The 25891-nt window shown below is 34.2% G+C and overlaps 1 protein-coding gene and 1 pseudogene across 2 annotated transcripts in view; both read right to left on the bottom strand.

Annotated features, from left to right (window-relative positions):
- Positions 1-25539, bottom strand: part of Tnks (tankyrase) — a 199538-nt gene extending 173999 nt beyond the window's left edge. For both annotated transcript variants that reach the window (XM_076853776.1, XM_076853777.1), the window contains exon 1: positions 24835-25539. In XM_076853776.1, the coding sequence (XP_076709891.1) occupies positions 24835-25507 (673 nt within the window). In that variant the 5' untranslated portion in view covers positions 25508-25539. The remainder of the gene's footprint in view (positions 1-24834) is intronic.
- LOC143641620 (NTF2-related export protein 2 pseudogene) lies at positions 7070-7484 on the bottom strand (annotated as a pseudogene).
- Positions 25540-25891: the final 352 nt, after the last annotated feature.

Genomic DNA, 25891 nt, shown 5'->3' with positions numbered 1-25891 from the left:
GAGTGAAATACCCTAGCCGCTCCTCAAAACCACTGCCAGTACTACTGTCGCCTGGTAACAGAAAGAAGCATCAATTTTCAGACAGAAAAGGGGGAAGGGCCAGGCAGAGTCTGAAGCAAATGCTCAGAAAGGTAGAAAACACCAAGCAGGACAAGAATGAAATCAAGGAGCAAAATTGTTAAGTAAAGTTCAGCATAAGGATTTAGTGAGATCAACAAAGAAGTGAAAAAATGGCCATTTATAATTTTAGAGTAATTTTAGTACAATGATAAAATCACAAGCTACACTGCAATGAGATATAAAAGGAAATTGCACTTATTATCATTTTATAAATGATTTTTTCCACCTTATATTTTATTAGGTCTTATTGGCTACATATCACTATCTCCATGCTACTACGTACTAGGTAATGTTGTGAGAAAATGGCACCTTACATAATGAAAGTCATATTCTCCTCCACTTTAATGCATACATTAAATAAATGAGAACCATATGGACAATAGTAAGGAAAAAGATTTATTTCAAGATATACGCTCCATGCTATCTATAGAAATTCATTCATTCTAGGAAAGCAAGAAGAAAAAGTCCCTAAGTTAAAGATATGTTTCCACAGACATGAATCACAAAGTCAGAATTAGGTTTTCATGGAAAATATCATTCAAATTAAGCTGCAAATTTTGTAAATTTGATGTCAATTTTTGATTTTTGATGTCAATTTTTTATTAGTAAATGGAAGAGCATAAATATAGGATGTAAACTAACGTTATTGTCACAATCCTACCAGGGTTTGCTGGCAGAGCTTTACAGACGTTAGTTCCCTTTGAGTCCCTAACTTCCTCCCTCTTCCATCACAACCCTGCTCTTCCACTGCACCAAAGACTTTACTTACCCAGGAAGACAATAACTTCTCCTTCCCCATACAGATTTAAATAAACCTTGAGTGAAAACTTACTTTTCCCTAACTAGTGCACTAATGTTTGAGAACTAAATTCCTTTCTTCAATGATAATCAAATAAATTTTAAACATAGCTTATCAGTTGGCACTTTTAAAAATACTCATTATAATATCCATAAAGCAAAATAGGAAGGTATGTGTTTATTTTTTCTAAAACTTTTAGATCTACAACATAAAATGAAAGTGGTTAGTATTCGGAAGAAGGGAGTGAAGTAGAACTGTGCTCCAACACTGATGTGATTGTAAACCAGTACGACACATTTGAAAAAGTAGCAGTTATCATCAGGCTGAAGCAAATACACCCTCTGATTTATCACTTTTCAATCTTTATCATAAAAAAATTCACATATAAACAAAGATTCTGCATCAAGAATATCATAAATAATATCATAATAATATCATAATTACCTAAAGGAAATCATGAAAACAATTTAAATGTCCAACAGATGCTTTGTTAAGTAAATGACTGTTAGATTGGACTTACAATTTAGTATCATCAAATAATAATGTGTCATCCTATATTAAGTGGGACATTACAGAACACTATGAATGTACTCAATGCCACTTAAAAACAATTTTACACTTAAAAACAATTAAGATGATAAATTTTGTTATACACATTTCTCCACAATTTTTTTTTAAAAATCACCAAAAAGTACAAACTATATATAAGAAAAAAGGATGTTATAGAAAATTTTAAAACATACAAAAGTATTTTTTAGGTTAAAGTCTTCGAAAGTAAAAATATATGAAACAAAATACTGGAGAAAAAAAAATTATACATGTATTTATAAAAACTATAAATGAATAGAAAAAAGACAAAATCACTAGAGTGACTGTGAAATTTTTCTTTACTTTTTTTTTCTTGTTTTTTTTTTTTTGTTTTTTGTTCTTTTTGGCATATTCTGAAAGCTAATCCTATTTGTTATTGCCCTATAAATACTTTCTGTTTATGGCTCATTTTTAAACTGTTTACAGTTTGATCTCATACAAGTTTTAATATATCAATCTTTTCTAACATGATTTGCATTTTCTATACAACCTTTAAGAAATCCTTTCCTATTTCTATCCCATTCCTACATTTTCTACTAGATTACATATGCTCCTATACCTACAATGGAGTTACAACCCAATAAATCCATTTTTAGCTGAAAATATTAAGGCAAAAATCCAATTAATATATCTAACCTACAAAATATTCTAGCTTAGCAACACGTTAGAAACTACTGAGTAATGTTTTTTTGTCCTTGTGACTATGTGGCTGACTTGGAGCCGCAGCCACTGGCCAGCCACCAGGAGAGAGTATTGTACTTCAAGCCCAGTAAAAAATAAAAACTCAGAGTTCAAAGATCAGTTTCTACTGATTACTTATAACTTTAGCACCATGCTAAATCGAAAAACTGCTAAAACAAATCACTAAAAGCTGGGAATCATCTAGACCTTTATAATTCTGCTTTCACATTTAGATCTTTCATCTACCTATACTAGATGTGAATTAGAAATCTAATTTTATTTTCCTTTCTTTTCTCTTTGGTGGGTCAGTTTGTTCATTAAAATAACTTTAACGTAAGTCTAGATATTAGCAGGGCAAATTTCAATCTACTTTGTTCCTCTTAAATAATTATCTTGATTAATATTGCTATTTTATGTTCCATATGAATATTTTCAAGTTCCACAAAGAAACTTATGTTTATTTGTTGTTTTGCTTTGTTTTTTTAAAGTTCAAAGATTAGAATTCTAGAAAGTTGACAAAATTATAACACTGGACTTCCACAAACTCAGGTCTCTGTATCCTTCTATTTTGTTTTTTCTCTGTTAATATCTTATACATTTGTCAAAAATCCTTGGGTATTTTAAGGTATTTGCTCCTATTGGGATGAAGAGGGCAATAATACGTTAGGAGAGGGGTCAGAGGAGCTAGATCACTCCAAGCCTTAGAGTATACAGCAAGGAGTTTCAATTTAAGTAGAGGTGCTAGCTAATGTGGTACCTTTAAAAGAGGAAATGGCAAATGAGGTCAGAAAGATAACTAAGGGCTTGACTATGTATGGCCTCTGTATTAGGCAGGAACATTTAGTTCCAATGACAATGCCCAACTAGGGATTCACTTATCTCACACAACTTGTCTAGACATTGACACACCAGGCTCACAACAAGCAGTTTACTAATAAATGATATTAGGAGTCATTTAAGAATCTTTCCACTCTGGCATCCTTATCATATGTAAGCTTTCTTCTACTTGCTTATCACCACATGCTGTTATCTCCAATCTTGATATCCAGGTTCCCAGGCAAGAAGTGAGAAAGGGTAAAGGAAGAAAAGACTTTCTCTTAAGTCTTTTTATTATTAAGGAAGCAAAAACCTCTCCAAATACTTCTACCTATATCACATTAGCCAAAAATGTTTGTCATCTGTCCACCTTCAAAAACAGGCTAGAAAGCCAAGTCTTTTAAAGTTCCTTGGGAAACAGGGCTGCCTTGAACAAAATCTAGTATGTTAGTGAAGATGAATTTGGGTGAATAATCAACAGTATCTGCGGCAACTTGGTTAAGCCATGGGTAGAAGTTTAGTTTTCATTATACTGGGCCATTTATAAGGGAAATTACCTGATTCTGTTTAAGTCTTAATCAGCTATGTAAAAAACATACTGGAAAAGATCAGGAGCAAAATCAGAGGCACTAGTTAAGAAAAATTCTGCTTACTTGCCTTAGTCTAGCAAGAGTTAATGATGGCATGGAATAGTAGTGGCAGCATAGATAAGTCAAAGATCACAGAGCTGCAGTAGGTTTTTTTAAAAAACAAGAACGACAGAATCCCAGGATTATAACTTTGGCAAATCAATTTATGGAGGTATGTTTGGGGAAAGTCAAGATAAGAAGGCCAATAAAAAGCTCACCCTAAAAAACTACTCTTCACCAAATATTAAATTAAGTAACATGATTTGTAAATTTCAGCACATTCTTGCCCCTAAAGAATATACAAGAAGCAGAGACAGTGGCTCACTCCTGTAATACCAGTGGCTCCAGTGGCTGAGGCAAGAGGACTGCGAGTTCAAAGCCAGCCTCAGCAACAGTGAGGCACTAAGCAACTCAGTGAGACCCCGGTCTCTAATAAAATACAAAATGGGGCTGGGGATGTGGCTCAGAAGTGGAGTGCCCCTGAGTTCAATCCTTGGTACCCACCCACCCCCCAAAAAAGCATAAGAAACAATGACAGTATTCCACAAATTCAAAACCACTTTAAATATATTATGGTGAAAGAATCATGCTGACACTCAAAAAAATCTAAGTTTATAAGATGGCTTAACTGAAAATACTTAACAATTTTCCTTATTCTAATATTAAATAAAAGGTGACAAGGCCATTTAAAAATATTTCAACGTTAACTGTTATCTATTCTCCAGTTCTGAATTTAAAAATACAAAGTTGTTTCACTTATCTTTAGCTTTTAAACTTGCCCAAAATTAAAGCTTCAAAGAAACAACCTTAGCCAATATTAAATCTTGTAACTCACAACTACAACTACTAAAATTTAATAAAAAGAGAAAAACCTAAGATACTTGGAGTATTTTAAACTGCTGTTTTTTGTTGTTGTTGTTGTTGTTTTAATGGCTGCAAAGTTACAGCTTAAAGACATTTCCCCCTAATTGGACTGTCAGCAAAGCTGCAAACACTATATATCATTTGAACTGTTAATCCACTGACCTACCCAATGAGAAAATTTATATCATCTCTCTTATATTTTTCAAAATAATTTTCCTTACATATAAAAAGATCTCATTACTACCCAAAAAAAACTCAAAATAATAATAAAATGTTTGGAATTGTTTAGGAAAATAACACACACACACACACACACACACACACACACACACGTCATTTTCCTAACATAGATGGGAAAGATAAAAAGACACTTGGTGACAGATGTAATTTGTTCATTATTGCCTTTAAAAACACTAGGAAAAAACTAGAATACAAAGAATTAGAATAGCCCATTCGCTACATATAGTTACCTCTGTATTAAACATTACCAATCCACTTCCATACCAAAAAAAAAAAAAAAAAAACCTCTAAACAGGTCAAAATTATTATTTTTTTTTGGGGGGGGGGTGAAACTTTTCACAAGGCAAATTTTATTTTTCAAGTTATAAAAATATGAGCATGTCAAAAATAGTCTAGTCCATATAAGAGCAGTTCCAGCCATTTAAAAGTTATACAGATTTTGGAGAAAGCAATTCACAACCATTCAATTCAGTTATTGCTAGTTATATGCAGCTTTTATTTGTGACTGTTATTCACAAGAGAAAGGGCAGTATTGGGGCATTTTGTTGCTGCTAGAGCTGCGGTTTAAAAAAAATCATTTCAAAATAAGAATAAGCTCCCTTTGAGTAGGAAATAATGTGCAATTTTTGATCAGTACTAAAAGAAGGTGTGGTTTAAATGTCAGTTCCACCCACTTCTCTCGTTTAATTCTACTTTGATAGTATATCAGAAATACAGTGTATAGCTTTGGGGGAGTAAATGAATTGCTGATTTTAAGATTAAGTAATAAGAAACATTAATCTTGGTTGCAATGTAGAAACAAAGCTGGCATATCTAGCTTTAAAACATTATAAATTGCAAATATTTTAAAACAATAAGCAACAACCAGAGCTAGGTTATTTCCTTTTCCTTTTCAGTAGTCAAGACATAAAATTAATCTATTTGTTCTTTTGAAGTTTATCATGAAGATCTGTTGTTCTCTATTTTTCTCTCAAAAAAGGCAATGAGATAGTCATGTTAACAGGAACATGTTTTAAAGTAAATGTGCCCAATGTCATATGGAAGAATGAATCACAAACCAAATAATTTTAACTTTAAATAATAGATAATACAGTTAACAGCACAAAACATGGGGGTGAGTAATACATGTGCCCAATGTCATATGGAAGAATGAATCACAAACCAAATAATTTTAACTTTAAATAATAGATAATACAGTTAACAGCACAAAACATGGGGGTGAGTAATACATGGGAATCTTTGGGCCTAAAATTCACTGGAAGACTTAGTTAAGGGTGTCATAAAGAGATAGCAATGGCTTTGTTTCCAACTTTCCTTCTAGACCCTGTTACAAGATTAGGCTTATTGCGGACATTCTACTCCCATAAGTTTTTGAATAAACAGATACATGATGGTGACTAGTATAAGGTGAAGTATAAAGACCTTAAAAAATCATTCTTAGAACAAATGTGACACTCATGACATTTGTCAACGATACATAATAACTTAGTGATTTAAATCCTAAAAATAGGTTACATTTTTAGGAGGTAGTAAACCAGTACAAAACTTTTACCATTTAGTCACACCCCCCCTCACTTTTGGCTTCAACCTTGGATATTTCTACATTTCTCACTCCCCATTCTCCCATTAAAGCTATTAGTTCTTCTAGCACTCATTACCAAAATTTCTAGACCTGGAGCTGCCAAGATATATGTTTTTAAGAAGTCTTAATCCACCAAATGCACCCAACAATCAAGTGTCAATTTAAAACATTTTTACCTATTTAGTTATTAATTCACTTATAAAATAAAAACTCAAAATAAGAAAACTTAACATAAAAAAGTCTATTAAATATTCCACATGCAATTCTAATATGTCATAGTAGTTATGAACCAATAAACTTACTATATATTGCAATGCATTACCAGTGTTAACTGAAAATAGGCATGTGGTTTAGTAAAAATTCAACCTATTAACCGAAAAAAAAATCCCACTTACTCCCAGAGAGTTATATTGTGCTGATACTCCACATATAGTATTACAAAAGGATTCCATTTTTGCGATAGGATGGGTTCACAGTGAGTATGTTAGTACCAAGATCATGTGTTTAACATTACTTTAAGAATGTGGAATGTGGAATGTATATAAGGCATGTAAAAAACTAGCATTAAAGCTCTGAAGGGCAACAAACCAAACTGGCAGCTGCTAGAAAAGGTGCTGCTAGGAATAAAAAAATACTGAAGAAACTTAAGTTTCAGCACAAACCAGTTTACAGTGTTTTTCTAATTAAATGAATCATTTCACACAGACTTCTGCTTCATGAAATAGCAGAATAAAGAATAGACTTTTACCCCTTTAACTACTAGCCCAATCTTGAAAACGGAAGCAATCACTAGCAATCTTCCACACGGTGCTATTAGGAGTGGACTGAGCAGGCAGCAGAAAGTTCTGGTTGAAGTAATGTTGTTTGTTTCCATCAAAACTTCACAGTTCCACTGGTCACAACAAGAACTGTAGTCTGGGACTGGGTAGCTTGCTCACGGACTGGTTGGCAATCTAACATATTGACCTGGAACTCAATAGAAGGCAACATCTCGAAAAAATTACTTAGGGCATCTAGCCCTGTAACAACATTTCCATTCCATATTAAAGTGGCCTTGTCCAAATACAGCCTGGTAAGTGCCCTTCTTCTTTTGTCCATTGTCTCATAGTAAATATTAACAAATTCCTCAGCAGCTCTACATGCCTGATCTACATACATTTTAAAATCCACCTACATGGTCCTTGGGGAGCTTGGATAAGTATGTTTCGGATGTGGCTGCGTCATTATGTCCTCACATGTTTGCCTCTCTCGGCTGCAGAATGAGGAAATATTTAGGAAAGCAGCGAAACCCGCCAAACGCACACAATTTTCTACCTGCCCATTCTCTCCCGGAAATAGCTAGGTCCGTTCTGTCAAAATTATTTTCAACGAAACAAAATTCAACTGAGACATTTACACTAGAGTTAAGTTTTTAAATAACATTTCTTTCTAGCCAAACGATCCATCATTCACTAACACTAGAAGTGCCAAATATTTGTGAGCATCTCTAGAGGTCTGCTAAACATAGTAATTTATAATTTTGCCAAATTAAAAATGTGAATAACATCTGTACTTGGCTGATGTACAAAAGGCATCTGAAGAATTTCACAGTGGTATACAGAGCAACAGCCCTATCCTGATTAAGTACCTTCTTTTCTTTACCTTCTAACGTTCTTTAGGGTTTTCAGTTTTATTTCATTTTATGAAATAAAGATATTCTCTAATCTGGGAGTTAGGGAAAGATTTAGGACATATACACTAACAATATTAAGGCTTTTCTATATCCTGGATTCAATTTATACAGTCCAACATACACAAAATCATAGATAACCAGTAACAGGCTTCTACTTATTTTATAATAAATGTTCTATGACACACAGAACATTCCACTTAATATTCAAAATCACAATTGCTTCATTTTCTAATTCGTTACAACAGATATATTAGCTTCTCTGATCATTTGATCAGAAGTCACTGTTAAACAAAGGGGAATATATATCACTGTTGTTTTTACATTAACTGTTTAGAAAATAAACTACAAAATGAGTTTTATTGAGGGTGAATAGATTTTATCATTTGTTAAAGGTAGAATCTGACCAATTAAGTTTTTCCATCTTATAAAACACGATTTAGAAAGAAAATTTATGCTTACATGAAAGAGTTAATCAAGTGCATTAAAAAAAGACATGCCTTTCCCAAACTCAGTGGAGAAATCACCCAATGGAGAAGCAAAAAAGGTAGGATATGACCCCAGATTCTAGTTTAAAATACCTGGACAGGTGGGAGGGTGGACCGGTGATAAACCAGAAGAAAGCTTTCATTCCTCAACATTGTGACATTTTCCCAAACACTATTGAGGAATATGAAAACAAGTACCTCCAGCCCTGTTCCAGACAGTAGAGGTAACATCAGGTAAAACACTGGAAGCTTCCCAGTGAGCAAAGCCCAGGTGAGCTCCCAATTGGGTAATAACAATGAGTGTGACATCAATTAGAAAAGAAGGGCCAGGTAAATCCTGAGCAACCAGGCTAGAGTTGAGAATTATCATATAGGAACTCCCTACCTGGAAGCATGTCCCTATTTACAACAAACCACCTGAAGGAATAAACCTAGAGCACAGGCTCTCGTTGCTCTAAATCCAAACCTGTGTTGAACTTTTCCAAAAGGTGTCTGAAAGGGAGAAATAGGAGAGAATGAGAGAAGAGATAGGCAAGAGGGAGGATGGGAGGAGAGGAAATACTGTAGAAATAGTGACAGGACTTCTCATAATTAAAGAAAGATGTAAAATTTCACAAGGCCATGCATGGGTTTGATCCCCAGCACTACAGAACAAAACAAGCCTTCGGGTTAATAAGAGTTCATGCAGTACCAAATATAACTGAAAGACACATTACACAATATCAAGAAATATCTAAATCCTTCAGAAAGGAAATAGATCAACTTTTAAAAAAAATAAAAGGAATCATTGACTGAAGTCAAACTTCTCAATGTTGAGAAAAAGCTTTTCAATGCTTAACTTCATATCTAGTTAACTATTTACATGTAAGAGTGAAATGAAAACATCAGATATAAAATCTTGAAGCCGAACATAAAAAGATCTTAGTTGAAAACACTCAAAAATACTTAAGTATGACCAAAAAATTCAATAGTGCATATATGTACGTATTTATCTATGTGTTGTGAATTAACTCAATAAGAATCTATTGCTGTTTCAAGCAACACTAACCAATAAAAACTAATAAATCATTACAACACTTGGGTTACAAAGAGTACATAGCAATTCAAACTTAACCAGGTCTGGATCAGGAAAGCTTCCCTAATGAAGTGATACTGTGAGCTAAGATCTAATGCAGTTAATCAGATAAAAGGATAAAGACAAATATTCCAAAGAGGCCAAGATATATAGTAGATATAAGAGTAAAGGTTAGAAACATTCTATATTCAAGTACCTTGCGGCCCGGGTTCGATCCTCAGCACCACATACAAAACAAAGATGTTGTGTCAGCTGATAACTAAAAAAAATAAACATTAAAATTCTCTCTCTCTCTCCCTCCTTCTCTCTCTCTTTAAAAAAAATTATATATATATGTGTGTATATATATATACATACACATACATATATATATATGTATATATATATATATATATATATATATATATATATATATATTTAGTTGTAGGTGGACACAATAATTTTATTTTATTTTTATGTGATGCTGAGGATTGAACTCAGTGCCTCATGAGCTCTACCACTGAACCCTAGTCCCAGCCCTAAAGTACCTTTTAAAAGAAGTTCAGAATAGTTTAGAGACAGGAATAGAGACTGAAAGAGGCAACAACAAAGAAATCAAACTTTCTGCCACAAGAATCATGAACAAAAACAGTAACACCTTTCAAAACTGAAATTTCAGAACTAAAATTCTTTATTTTTTTTTGTCACTGAGAAGACTGTGACTATTCCCCACCAAAGTATCAAATATAAATTTCTGCTATGTGAACTTAGACATAAGAAAACTGCAAAAGTAAATATCTATTTGTATCATCTTAGAAACCAAGGAAAACGACCTGAAATTCTGCTGACAGTTTTCAGTATACTTTCCCTTATTTTCAACATAGACCTGATTGTAGAAGTACTTAATCATTGAAATGTAGGGAGAGAAAAGTTAAAACACAGCACAAAGAAAGAATCGTAAATAGAAGTCAAAAGAAAAAAGGTGTCTCCTAATAAAAAAAGAAACCCCACCTTTACTTTCATTTTAATGGTTATATTCTTCAATAGATGGTTCAAGGAAACTGGCTTCCTGCTTAGAAAAAAAAATTATTTTTTTACAGTAGGTAGCAAAAAAAGTTCAAAATATATTAAGATGTAAATGTTAACATGAAACAAAAAAATAGGTAGACATTTGCATGATCTCAAGAATAGAAGCAACAGAGAAAAACTAAAGGTAAAAGGATAAAAACAAATATTCCAAAGAGGCTAAGATATATAGTACATGCAAAGGTCAAGGTTAGAAACACTATATATTCAAGTACCTTTAAAAAAAAATTAAAGGCAATACATTTGGAAGCTTATAGATAAAATTAAAACAAGCAAGAAAAATATTTGCAATGATTGTAATAAAACACAAATAATAAAACACCAAAAGGCAAAAGAAAAAAAAATTAGTTAATTCACAAAAAAAAAGGAAATACCACTTATTTTTAAAAAGCAAAAATCAATAAGCTGAGAAATAAAGAAATGCAAATTAAAACACGAATACTATTTTTTAAACTAAGAAGTTAAGAAATGAAACTGGAGTTGTAGCTTAATGGTAGAGCGCTGGCCTAGCACATGAAAGGCATGGATTCGATCCTGAGCACCACATAAAAATAAATGAAATAAAGGCATTGTGTCCATCTACAATTAAAAAATATGTTTTTAGAAAAAAGCTAAGAAATGTGCTTTAAATGTTGATGTTCAGAGACCTACAAAAGTATTTGTAGGACCACTATTCATAATAGCCAACATACAGAAATTATGCAAAGTTCAAGAAAAATGGGTAAGTAGAATTCTATACAAGGAAAATAAACTACATGATAGCTGAATTTCACACAAAACAGAATCAATTATATAATACCACTTATATATCACGTTCAAAAACAGACTAACATTCACTGAAAGTTGGTAAAGGGCTAGTGACCCAGAAGACTCAAAAGTAGCAGGTTGTGGGTGGCTAATAATGTTCTGATTCTTGACCAAGGTACTAGTTACCTAGTCATATTCACTTTTAAAAATTCACCTTACTGTACATTTTGAATTGTGCACACTTCTGTGTATATGCTGTATTTCAAAAAGAAACCATGAAACTGTGGCTGATATGGCCAAGGGTATGTCAGGAATATAACCTAGTAGAACCTTTTAGGAAGCAAGTTTAGGAATACCTATCTACATGCAAAAATCTCTCTGGGTTTATATGTAGAGCATAGTCTTAAAACTTTAGCAGTTACATTTCAGTTCATTTCATAATCTCAGAACACCTATAACAATTTCAGGAACACCAAGCAAGTTTTTCTTGATATAAAAACCACTTCACAGGCTTATAAGTAGTAACAACTGTCAAAATACTTTCTAATTCATAAACATCTGTATAATTAAGAAATCTTTTTTTTTTTTTTTGAGAGAGAGAGAGAGAGAGAGAGAGAGAGAGAGAGAGAGAATTTTAATTTTTTTTTTTTTTAGTTTTTCGGCAGACACAACATTTGTTTGTATGTGGTGCTGAGGATCGAACCCAGGCCGCATGCATGCCAGGTGAGCGCGCTACCGCTTGAGCCACATCCCCAGCCCCAACTTAGAAATCTTAACTGAGTTCATGTGTCCTCAAGCAATAACTCTCAACCTTTCCTGCACATGAAAATTTGCAGGAGATTTTAAAAGAACAAAGCCCTACCCTTCTACTCTAGTGATTTAATTGGTTCTGGGTTAAGAATAATTGCTCTTAGAGTATCAGCATCACCTGGGACCTGTTAAAAATACAAATTCTCAGGCTCACTCCAGACCCACTGGAAGAGAAAGTCTGAGGGAGGGTGCTGCCCAGCAACCTGTTTTAACAAGCCCTCCAGGTGATTCTAATACAGTTTGAGAACCATGGTTGTAGGGAATATGTAAAAATTCACACACTTAAAACTGAAAAAGATCAGAAATCAGAAGTGCTAACTACCAAAGGTTTCTTCACTTTTTTCTAAATCTACTACAGAGGGAAAAAGTTGCAGGTCCAAGGAATGAAACAGCTGCCACATACCCTTGGCCATAACAGCCATAGTTTCATAGTTCATTTGTTCAAATATTTATAGAGCACCTACTATGAGCAATTCACAGATATTGAAATTCTCATATATCCCAAATTTATCTACTTTCATAAAATTCCAATACAATAACTGTTACAACTTTCTATTGTTAATTTTTTGTGAGCACCACTATTGGGGGGTAAGCAAAATTTCTAATATCTTGCCCTAAAAATTAGTTCAAAAGAAATTCTTTCCCAAACAAAAATATTTCCCTGAAAAGAAGAAAAGCATAACCTGGCATCCCAAAACATTTAAAAAAAAAATAGTTAACATGTTTTCATGAACTGCAATACCACGTCATTTCATTAAAAAAAAAAGAAAGAAAGAAAGATGATAACAACCCAAGCATTTGGAAAAGGAGGGTACAACTTATTAACAGGATGGATGAGAATGTCAAAACAGTTCCCATGGTTGCAGAATATATCAAAATGAGGGCCTCTGGGCTTTTAAGTATTTTCTTATACATATCATAGCTTTTCAAAAGCATTATATATAACTAGGCATCAGGAGGTTTCATTAATTTTTAAACTGAAACTAACACAGAAACTATAGTGTTAAAGTATTTAACACTATACTTTAGTCAATCAGTAAATTCAAACCAGCTTTTTACCAGTTAGGACTTGTAGTTAACAGAAATCATCTGCTAACTACCAAAGGTTTCTTCACTTTTTTCCAAATCTACCATAGAGGGAAAAAGTTGCAGGTCCAAGGAATGAAATAGCTGCCACCAAAGAGCAGTTTAAGTTTGTTACATGGAAAAAGGCACTTTATTTCTGCTTTTCCAATAATTTAAAAGAAAGAAGTTCATTTGTTAAAACTGAATAAGGAGTGGACACACTCTAAAAAACAGCCTCCAAAAAGTAAATTGATAAAAAAACAGTTTAAGCTCATCCTGATTTAATTCTATAAAACACATACCTGAACAAACAGGCAAAACAAGTTCCACAAAAGAACCCAACAACTAAATGTTTAAGGTCTGTAAACAAGTCAGGATGGCACTTGGCATTTTGCCAGAGGGAGTGGTTTATGAAGTAATGCCAGTGAGCCATTAAGTGTGAAGATTCCTCATTGGTTGACTGCTGTATCTAGTTTATGTTAATTAGATAAGCTGTGTGGAATGTATATATAGGGCTCCTGTCCTACAATAAATGGCTCCCACTCCTGCTGTATCAATCTGCTCCTCACCCCCCGGTTATTTTGCTGCAGCCGGACAGCGACAACTAACCATGGGGAAGAGCAATCTTGGAAATCTGATGAAACCTGAGGAACACTCAAATACAAAACTCTCAGAAGTGTCCTCAATTACTTGAAATCAAAACAAAAAAAATTAGGCCCATATTTAGTTATTCTGAGCACCCAGGCTTTAGCAGAAAGCCCTAAGAAACTCACCCTACCCAATTCTTTTTAAAGAATGCAGTGTTTTATATTAAAAACACTGGACTAAAAGTCCATTTCTAGATGTTTCTTTCTTGTACACATTTTATTTTTTAGTAAGCAAAGTTCCATAAGGGAAGATTTCAGCTAGTTCTTACACACACCCTATACATCTAAACTAACCCTACTCAATTTCTTATTATGAATCCACATAAATGATGGGTATCTTAGCCCATTTTCTGCTGCTATAATAGAATACAATTATAAACAATGAAAAATTATAAACAACAGAAATTTGTTTGGCTCACAGTTCTGGGAGCTGAAAAGTCTGAGATCAAGTCAAGGGGTCTACATCTAGTCAAGGACAGGGTAGGGCAAGCAAATAGGCATGCACACAAGGCAGAGCAGAAACTTGAGGAACTCATCATTTTTATTAGGAACCCACTCCCACGACAGAAGCGTGAAAGTACTCCTAATACTGTTATAATGGCAATTAAACTTAAGTTTTGGAGAGGACATTCAAACTAGTTCCTGGCTCCCAGGCTCAAACTTGGGCTCCCTCCCCTCTCCTCCCTTCTCTGGCTATATCCTAACTTCCTGAGCTGATCTGTCAGAAGAATACAAGTACCCTGACATAAGGAGAAAATAAAGCAGCACCCATCTCTGAAATTACTGCGTATTTTATAATCAACTATCCAAAAGACTGCTTTGTCTACAAAACAAAAGGAGACTATTAAATACATAAATGTGTATTCACCACAAAATTTTGGCAGATTTTAAGCCAAAATTGTGGCAAAAATAAGTGGGATAAGTGGGATGTGACCATTGTGTGAAGGTTCAAAAAAAAACTTGTGCTAGTATTACTTAAAAATCATTTATTACAAAACTCTTCGGTATATGATCAGGATGCACCAAGTACTCATGATTCATTTTCTCCCTCACTTTATCACAAAACTAATAATTTTATTGCAAAAGCAAATCCTAAAATAAAATATATTTTCTCAGAATAATTTACATTCCTTGATTGCTTTTCTGGGTTCTCAGTTGAAGATTCTATTTTTTAACACATTGATTCTTGCAACATGACCCTTCATGATATGCTTTCTATCCTTCAAATGTATTTCTTTGGCCTCTTAACTTATAAAAATTACTTTCCCATCTGGAAAGAACATAACTTCTGTGACCTATTCAATTTGTTGGGAGAAGGGGATGCCCTAGGAGAGAAAAGCAGGCACATGTTTGGACTAGATTTACCAAAAGGACTTCTATGTAATAGGAAGGTGATGTTTCTTATTTTAAGTGCTATTACTCTAAGAGGTGATCTTACTATAAACCTTACTGTGAGACCTCATCTATTTTAGACCAGAGTGCATATCCAACATGAGAAAAAAGATAAGGGGAGTCACTCCCAACATCTCAAACCCTTATTTTTATTCTTGTAATTATTATGAAATTAATATCTGTAAAGACAATCAGTGGAAAAAATTAAAGTCAAATCTATGCAAAGCTCTTAGAAGAATGTGAGCAAAATAATATCCCTACACACCATTAATATCTACCAAAAGAAAATGCCCACAGGACAGACAAAAATTATTATCAGTTATTTCAATACAAGTAAATAATATAAAAATGCTACAGCATATAAAAAAATAGCATGTGTGAATCAGAAAGACGACCAATTCAGAAAATAATTCAAAAGCAAAACAAATAAATAAATAAAGCTATTTCAAGAAAAAAAAAACTAAACTAAAAAACTAAAGAAGTTACTTTGCCCTGCTTTATTCTCATACTTTGCTAAAACAAAAGGGAAAAAAAATATCACAGACAATGCCTTATAACTGGGGTCAGTAAACTATAACACATACATCAAATCTGGCCCATCATTTGTTTCTATAAATAAAGTTTTACTGGAATACAATCACATTTATTCATTTATATATTATCTATGGATATTTTTATGGTACAAAGGCAAAGCAGTGACAAAGGCCAAATTGCCCACAAAGCCTAATATTTACCGCCTGACTATTTGCATGAAGTTTCTTAACTCCTGTCTTAACAAGAAATAAAAGGGAGAAAAAAACATGTTTTTAACTTTAAAAAAAGTATTTAAAAAAAAGATTCAAAGCAAATGATCACAATCAGGGGCTGGAGATGGGGCAGAATGAGCTATTTTCTTTAATAGGCACAGAGTTCATATTTAGAATGACAAAAAAAATTCTGGAAATGGATGGAGTGGTGACTGTATAACATGGTGAATGTACTTAATGTTCTCAATTTAAACACTTACAATGGTTATACACTTAGAAATGGTTAAAATAAATTTTATGTTTTGTATATTTTCACACACACAAAAAAAAGTGACAAATTTAGAAAACAAAGCTTCAATATGCCTAAAAGGGGGAAAAAACAAAAATTAAAAAGTATTTGAGAAACTTTTTTGAAAGAAAAGGTCTGAAACTATGGAAAGAAAAGATACACCATGAACCTGAGCAAACAGCAATCTCAACTAAAGGGGCTAACACCAAGACATACTCAAATAGAATCACTGGACTTCAATAAAAAATGTCTTTGGACATCCAGGGAAAAAACAACCAAGAGAAAGAAAATCAACTTATTATCATACCATCAACATTAATAGCTTTGACCAAAAGAAAATGGAATAACATTTAAAATAAGCAGGAAAGAAAACAAAAAACCAAAGATTAAGGTAACAGCTAACTATTAGTAACTTAAAATTATTTTCAGAGAATCTAATCCAGGACACTTTCCTGAGTAAACTATGATAAAGATAAGTGACAAACCACCAAAATGATTAGCGACATCAAATAACTAGTTACATCAAATAACTAGCAGTGATTTAAAACAGAAATAAAGTAGTAGCTATAAAATAATGATTTCAGGTATTTAGACTATATAATAAATCACTGCAAAATTTAGTGGCTTTACATAACAATAACCACATATGTCTGATGACATCCTGAGTGTTAACCAAGCTCAGTCACTGAAGGCTAGGTGAGGCTGGAGTATCCAAGGTGGCTCACTCCCTCAGCTAGCAGTGAATACTGGCTGAGAGCTTCAATGGGGACTATGGACCAGTCTTCCTTCTCCACCCCATCTTTCTTAAAACATGGAGACTGGGCTTCAAAATTGAGTCTTCCCAATACACAAAAGTAAAAATTTCAAATCTCTGAAAGTTCAAATGTTACACAGCATAACTTCAGCCACATTACGCTCATCCCAGCAAGTCACAAGACCAACTCAAATACAGAGGAAATAGCTCTTCCTCCTAATGAATGGTGCAGCATACACACAAAACTGAGAATCCTAATTGGAAAATTCAAATTCCAAAACATGATACTACAAAAATTTTACACCATGACTCTTTGTTTCATGCACAAAATTATTAAAAATACTATATAAAATTACCCTCAGGCTATGTATACAAAGTATATATAAAACACAAATGAATTTTCATGTTGGGGTTTGGGTTCTATAACTAAGAGATTTCATTACATATATGCAAATATTTCAAAATCTTAGAAAACCCAAAATCTGAAACCCTCTGCTCCCAAATATTTCAGATAAGGAACAGTCAATATCAAGGGGAAGAATATATGACAGCCACATTTGAGGACTATTACACATATATATTTGCAGAGCTAAAAATATGACTAAATTTGTTAGAGAAAGTAAATAATGGTTACATCCTCTTAAAATTTAGCAAAAGTAAAGAAGCATATGCAACTTTTTAACTATTTGCAGTAAGCATTTTGATGACTATTATTATTTTGAGACTGTGCATAATATAGAATTAAGCAAATAAGTAATTATGTAGTATTCTATAATAAGTAGGCTCTTGGAAATCAGAAGAAATGATGCACCTATGGAAAAGAGAAGTCGTTAAGTAAAACCCAGTAGTTCTGAATTTGAATTGAAAATGTCAACATTAGCTAATAGGGTAGATTAAGAAAGACAAACTGTCAGAATGTTTAAAAACACAACACCCAAATATATACTATCTTCAACAGATACACTTTATGAAGACCAAGACAGATTGAAAGTAAATGACGGGAAAAAAATGTACCATGCTTAGCTTATTATAGTAAGCTAAGAAAGCTGAAGTATATTCACATATGATAAAGTAGTCTTAAGAAAAAAGAATATTACTGGAGGTAAAATGTAACACTTCATGATAATTCAAAATATGAAGGTCAAATCTTCAGGAAGTTATATATTAAATGGACTCAATGTGTGTGTGTTCTCTCAAAATCCATATATTGAAATTTTAACCACCAGTGTGAAAGTATTAGGAGGTGGATCTTTGGGAGGTAATTAGATCATTAGAGTGGAGCCTTCATAAATGGAACTAGTGCCTTTTTAAGAAGACACATGAGAATGTTCTCTTTCTTTGCCTCAACCATATGAGGGTACAATAAGAAGCCCAAAATCTGCAACACAGAAGACAGCCCTCACTAGATTCCACCCCTGCTGGCACACTTATCGCAGACTTCCTGCTTCCAGAATTATGATAAATAATTTTTTGTTGTTTATAAGCCATTCAGACTATTATACTTTTATAGCAGCCTGATTTGACTAAAACAACATATAGTCATAAATGTTTACGTATCTACTATCAGAGCTTAAAAATACAAAGTTGGGCCTGGGGTGTAGTTTAATGATAGAGTGAAGGTCTAGCCTGTGCAAGGCCATGGATTTAATCCCCAGCACTGGGGGGAAGGGGGAAAAATATATAGATATAGAGATATATATAGAGATATATATAGATACAATCAAAGACAAAAATAGACAATATTAGTATTATAATTGGAGAGCTTAGCAAATGATACCAATGGACAAAAACATCAGTAAAGATACGAGATCAAAACAACACTATCAACTACCTCATTTTAATTGATATTTACATAACACTAGAACCAACAACTGCATAATGCATAATCTTTTCAAAAGCATTCACCAAGACAGAAACGCTGACCCAAAGAACAAAAGCCTCAATAAATCTGAATGGTCTAAAATCATATAGGATATGCCCTTCTTATTTCAGTAAAATTAAATTAGAAATCAATAATAAGACATCTAGGAAATACCAACAATTAAACAACACATTGCTAGCCAGGACCTAGGCACATACCTAGAATCCTAGAGAGGCTTGAGGCAGGAGGATTGCAAGTTCCAAGCCTGCCTCAGTAATTTAGAAGACCCTCAATAACTTAGACCCTGTCAAGACAAAAAATAAAAAGGGATGCGGATGTATCTCGGCCATAAAAGTTCCCCTGGGTTCAATCCCTAGTACCCAAAACAAACAAAAAACTGACCCTTATTGCTAAATAACTCATGGATCAGGGAGAAAACACAAATGGAATAAGAAAACATTTCAAGCTGAATGATAATGAAAATACTACATATTAAAATCTGTGTAATTTGCCGTACAGTGGCACACACCTGTAATTCCAATGGCTCAGGAGGATGAGACAGGAGGATGAGACAGGAGGATCGAGAGTTCAAAGCCAGCCTTAGCAATGGTGAGACACTAAGCAACTCAGTGAGACCCTGTCTCTAAATAAAATACAAAATAGGGATGGGGATGTGGCTCAGTGGTCTAGTGCCTCTGGGCTCAATCCCTGGTACCCCAAAATATATAAATAAATAATCTGTGGAATTCATCTAAAACAGTGATTAAAAAGAAATTTATACTTTATTTTCTTAGAAAAGTCAAGTTTAAAAACTAATAATCTTCAGTTAGTTGTTTTAGAGTAAGCTAGGAAATGAGAAACAGGTCAATGTGGAAGGCAGCTTCTAAGATGACTCCCAGTGATCTCCAACTCTTGGTATAAAGTCAAAAGCTGAATATGATGTTTTGCTCAACAATGATCACAACCATAACTGTGGTCCTATAAAATTACAATGGAGTCAACAAATTCCTATCATCTAGTGACCTCATAGCCATTGTAATGTTTAGTGTAACACGTTTCTCCAATGTTTGTGGTGATGGTACAAACCTACGGCAAAATCATATAAAACTGGAGCACATACAATTATGTACAGTACATAATACTTGATAATGATAATTAAAGACTATTATTGATTTATGTATTTACAATATTATGCTTTTTATTATTATTTTAGAGTGTACTCCTACTTATTAAAAAGAAATCAACCGTAAAACTGCCTCAGGCAGGTCCTTCGGGAGGCATTCCAGAAGAAAACGTTGTTATCATAGAGGATGACAGTTCCATGTGTGTTACACTCCTGAGGATCTTCCAGTGAGTCAAGATATAGAGGTGGGTGACAGTGATGATTCTGACCCAGTGTAGGCTAGGCTAATTAATGTGTATGTTTGTGTCTTGATTTTTTAACAAAAAAAGTTTCAAAAGTAAAAAAATTAAATTAAATTAAAAAAATAACAGAAACATAAGTTTTAAAATAGAAAAAAGCTTATAGAGTGAGAATGTAAAGAATGAAAATATTTTTGAACACTTGTACAAAATGTTTATGTTTTAAGCTAAGCTAAGTATTATTACAAAAGAATCAGAAATTTTAAAAATTTAAAATTTATGAAATAAAAAAGTTACAGTAAACTAAGGTCAACTCACCATTAGAAAATATTTTTGTTAAATTTAATGTAGCCCTAAGTGTACATGTTTATACAATCTACAGTAGCATATAATAATTTCTAGGCCTTCACATTCACTCACTGTTCACTCACAACTCACTCAGAGTAACTTCCAGTCCTACAACCTTCATTCACATATACATGTCCTACACAGGTATACCAATTGTTTAAAATATTTTATATGGTATTTTTACTACTCTTTTTCTGTTTAAATATACGAATACCTACCATTGAATCATAACTGTTTACAATATTCAGTACATGCTCTACAGGTTTGTAGCAGAGGAGCAATACCCTATACCATATGGCCTAGGTGTATATGGGCTATATAATCTAGTTATATAATTATATGCTTCTAAAAAGTGATATTAAGACAAAAGAAACATTTGCTCTGTCTTTCTAACTAGAAGTTCTATGGGAACTTTTTTTTAAAAGGTGGGGGTTTTGTGGGGGTTTTTGTTTGTTTGTCTTATTTTTTTTGTTTGTACCAGGGATTGAACCCAGGGGCCCTAAACCACAGAGTCACATCCCCAGGTCATTTTTTAATTTTTAATTTTGAGACAGGATCTCTTAAATTGCTCAGGGCCTCAGGAAGTTACCAAGGGAGCCTGGATTTGAGCTTGTGATCCTCCTGCCTTAGTCTCCTATAAAAAGAGGTATCTTAAGGAAATATTAAGGTTTTAAGATAACACTAAGTAAAAGATAATCTAGTTTGTAAACAACAATTTGAAGTCTAAGAAGATATTTCTTAGTTTATGAAACTAATTCCTTTTAGTACCAAAGTAGACCCTTCTTAAACCATGAGGCAAGACATTTACTTGGAAGTACAACCAAAGACAACTGGTACAATTAAAAGTACAAAAAGATTCCCACTCCAGGACTGAAGCAGAAACCTTACTTCAAAATGCCTTCAGAATCCAATGCTTTGTTAAAACCTTAAAGAAGAAAACAAAACAAAACCTCAACTTTTCTACAAAAATAGATCATGTCAGAATTACACTGGTCCCTTCAGAAAAATGTTACTATTGTGAACTGAATTAAGATGGTATTGCTATAAATTGGTCCTATTTATGAAGATCTTTGAGTGCTGTACTGCTGACAACAGAATGTCAAATTCGAAGACCTTATCTATAGAAAAGTTAACTTTAGTCAACAGTTAAAAAAAAAAAAAAAAAAGATCATTAGGAAGATTAGAAATAGTATTCTGAAAGTCATTTGAAACAGTATTTTGAGAACTGAAATCAACAAGGAAAAATGAAGATTACGTTCTAATTGTGGCCAGGACAATTCTATTATTAATTCTATTGCTGGAAAGAATATAAGAATATGATTAGTATTCTTATAGCAATATAAGTGAAATCATAAGTACTATTTATATATGGCTTAATACTGTGCCTGAGGTGGTTAAATGGTTTCATTTCATGCTACAGAACTGTAAACTCATTTTTAAATAGAAATAAAGGCATTATTTATTATTCCTTCCATCATTTGCGTGGCTAGCTTGGGCTTAACCTTTGAATTCCTTTAAAAAAGAAAAAAAAACTCCTTATCTAGAAAGACTTCTTAACTGTTCCAAACCCAGAATAACAGCCCTATCACACACTCCAAAAGAGAGCATTCTGTTCTTTTCCTATCACTCTAGGTAACACACTTTGTGGAGTTTTACTAATTGTTTTTCTTTAGACTTTCCCAGTACACTGGAAGCTCCGTAAGAGTAAGGACTATCTGCTACTCCAAAATTGTGCCAGTATTTAATACCTGAGTATTAATACCTATAAGTAATAAAATATTTATGAAACAAATGAACTACAACTTTTCCACCCAAGGGACTTTACCAACTTCCTATCTTTAAAATATTTATTTCATTGACTACCATATTCAACGACTACCATAATAACCAACTAATAGTTTACAAAAAATTACTTTTAACTACTTGACCTATACCTGAGGGAAACTACATTGAAAAAAGCTTTAATGTTATCCTAGAAACAGGAAAGTAAAGGAAATTGACTCAAGGATGTTATATTTTCATATTATGAATATATCATGAATTTTACTGTTATTATTTTCTGTTATCCAGAACTGAACTATAACCTTTTTTTTTCTAAAAAGTCAATTCTAGGTTAAACTATTACTTAATTACAAAGCTGTTTTACTGTTTGTATTCTAGATTACCTAGGAATATATAAACCTCAAAAGCAGAATTAAAAATAACTTGTGGCAAATAGATGAGGTGTGATTTGGAAGACACTTGATGAGTAAATTAATACATAAATAAATATAACTAATTATAATTTGTTAGTGATTACTTATAAAGAGTTATTGTAAAAAATGACAAGACTTGTGAAACACTATTTTAATTGTTTTTCTTTAGACTTAGATTTAGAATAAGTTGCAAAAGTAAACAATCTTGGCTGATTATAAAATCAGGCTTAGATCTTTCAATCAGCTTAAAGAAAAGAAATGCTATTTCATCTAAAATATGTAAGACCCTTGAGTGAACATCTAGTTAGATGAAAGCCTATTTATGACTCAATTCCCTATATTCCTAACAGTAATGTCTGTATTTTAAGAATGGATACACTGACCTAAAAATGATTTTCTGTGTTTCTCATACCACTCACTGGTCAAGATCCTAAATGGATCTTTGGCTTAAAATGAGATGAGTTATGATAAAAATGTCCAAGTACCCCACTTGTGTATGGAAAAGTATAGTGTCCTGAAGATTTTTATTCCATTTTGTTGGTGTGTGAATATGTAAAATGTATTTCTAAGTATGGCTACAAGAAAATATATATATATATATGAAAGCAATCCTTGTCTATAAACCCCCAATTACTTTTCCCTCAAAACACTGCAAAAATCAGAAACTCTGCACTGCAATTACTCACCAAAATGAAATGTTACCTTAACCCAGGAATAGGTTATGATAGTGTAAGCTTGATGTCATAAGCTCTAAAATCAAACTGCTTGAATGAAAATTTCACTACTTCTTGAATGAATCAAGACTTTACTTAAACAGTCTGTGCCTTACTTGTATCATCTGCAAAATCAGGATAATATCTACTGAGCTGCAATTAAAATAAATACAAATTCCAAACATAGTTTTACTATTAACATCCAAATGAAGGAGTGATGTGACATACATTACAAATGTAGAAAGAAACTTATTAGAGGGTACCTTAGGTGTTACTTTGAAGTGTGTGGGTGGGTAGGAGTGCCTACCTTGTATCTTTCTGTCCTACTTGAATTTTATAACATATATAAAGTACTTCTAATGTAATGTTTCTAATACATATAACTTTATTACCTTTATTTTTGAAAATATCAATAGAAAGTATCTGAGCAGTGAGACTGTTATCTGTTATCCTGTTTTGTCTTACTTTTCTCTGTTTAACAAAAATAATAAAGTGTTTCGAAAAGAAAATAGTCAACTACTTGCTAAAAATAAATAAACAAGCAATGGTTTAAAAAAAAAAAGTGTGAGGTCCAGAGTTAGGAGTTTGCAGATTTTTCATATTTTACTTATCCAATCTTACTATATCATTTCTGCCCATGAGTAAACTGAGGCAACTGAGTCTTTTACACGACTAACAGCAGTATCCACAAGTTCAAAGACTGTATTTCTTCTAAATTCACATAATGCAGTCAAACATTATTCTCCCAGTTGTTTCATACTGACATATTTTGGTCTTCCTAACTGAACTGTAAATTTCTTAAAAGGTTTAAGAGTTTAAAGGTTCCAGAAACTCCAATGAAGGTTACTAGGACTACGATACATCCTTAAACACTTGTTGAGTTACATCAAACTTCTGGTATCGACTCTCCTCGAGGAACATAACCCTGTTGTAAAAACACAATAAACAAGCACACGCTCTAAAGCCAAATCTAACTTTATTCCTACATTCTCAGAACTAAAAAAGTTTAAGAATATGCATATTCAGAGATTACGCTACAGGGAGTTTTGGAATAAGTACAAGTATCATCACCATGCAAACACTAAAGAATGGATTCACACATCCCATTTCCACGCCCCCGTCCCCCAGACTCAACCTAAAGAAAGGAAACTCTAGTCTTCCAGTAAGGTATTAAAGAACCATAACCACGCCCACATCGTGTTTCAACTTAATAATATGTTTTCTTTCTCTAATCGGACCACCGACCCCTCAAGTCCAAACCTGTAATAAACAATTCAAAAGTGTCTGACCTGCAGCGAAGTGCAGGGGAGAAGACTTCCGGCCGGCCATGTCCTTGGCATTTACGTTTGCCGCGTCCACCAGCCTCTTTACCCGGGACACGTCCCCATTGCGACAGGCCTCCAGTAGTTCCCGTAGGGCCCCGCTCACTGCTGGGACCCCTGTCCCAGCTGCCGCTGCCCCAGGCCCCAAAGCTGCAGTGGAACTAACTCCGGACGCGTCGGGGCTCTCAGCCAAGCTTGATCCAGGGGAGGATGGAGAGGAAGATGAGGAAGACGTCGGGGAAGAAGAGGACGACGGAGAATTGTTACTGCCACCGCCGGCTGGGTTGGGAGCGACCCCGACGGCAGATGATGCAGAAGTCGCCGGGACCACGGTAGTTGCGGCGACGGTACAAATTGTGCTGGTGGTATTGCAACAGCTGGTACTGTCAACCGGGTCCGGGGATCTGGGCCTGTCGGGCGGATCCCGACTGCCATCCCCCTCCGGCAGTGCTAGGCCGTGCCGCGGGGAGGCGAAGGGGGCCAGACCACCGGCTGTGGGGGAGGCTGGGGTGGTCCCCGGAGCCAGGCCGGGACTGAGAGGTGGGGGAGGTGGCGGCGGCGGCGCCGAAGCCCCTGGGGCGGGCTGGAGCTGTTGTTGATGATGGTGGTGATGATGCTGAGAGCGACGCGACGCCGCCATCTTCGGACTCCCCCAGCACTGTCACTGCGGCAACGGCCCCACCACCCGCCCTCATTTCCGACTTCTGGGCCAATCAGCATCCGGCACACAGGAAATGATACTAGACGCTGTGGGCGGAGTCAAAGAGAAGGAGGGAAGTATTGGAAGCTCAGGAAACAACCAACGAAGGGGGCGTGGCTCTGTGGCTGAGGGGCGGGCTTTGTGACGCCCTGGCGGGCCGGCTGAAGAGATTTGAATGCTGGAACCAACGTCTGCCAAAGTGCGAAAGAAACTTCCTACGTTTCTCACTTTCAGCCTACCTTCGTTTCTTGCTCCGATTAGTTCCCAAATACTCAATTATAATTAACTCATGGGAAATTTTTTAAAATTTAACCAATTTTTTTC

The sequence above is a fragment of the Callospermophilus lateralis genome, chromosome 4 (assembly GCF_048772815.1).
Source record: "Callospermophilus lateralis isolate mCalLat2 chromosome 4, mCalLat2.hap1, whole genome shotgun sequence".
Lineage (NCBI taxonomy): Eukaryota > Metazoa > Chordata > Mammalia > Rodentia > Sciuridae > Callospermophilus > Callospermophilus lateralis.
The sequence above is the reverse complement of the archived record's forward strand: the minus strand, read 5'-3'. Positions and strand labels throughout refer to the sequence as shown.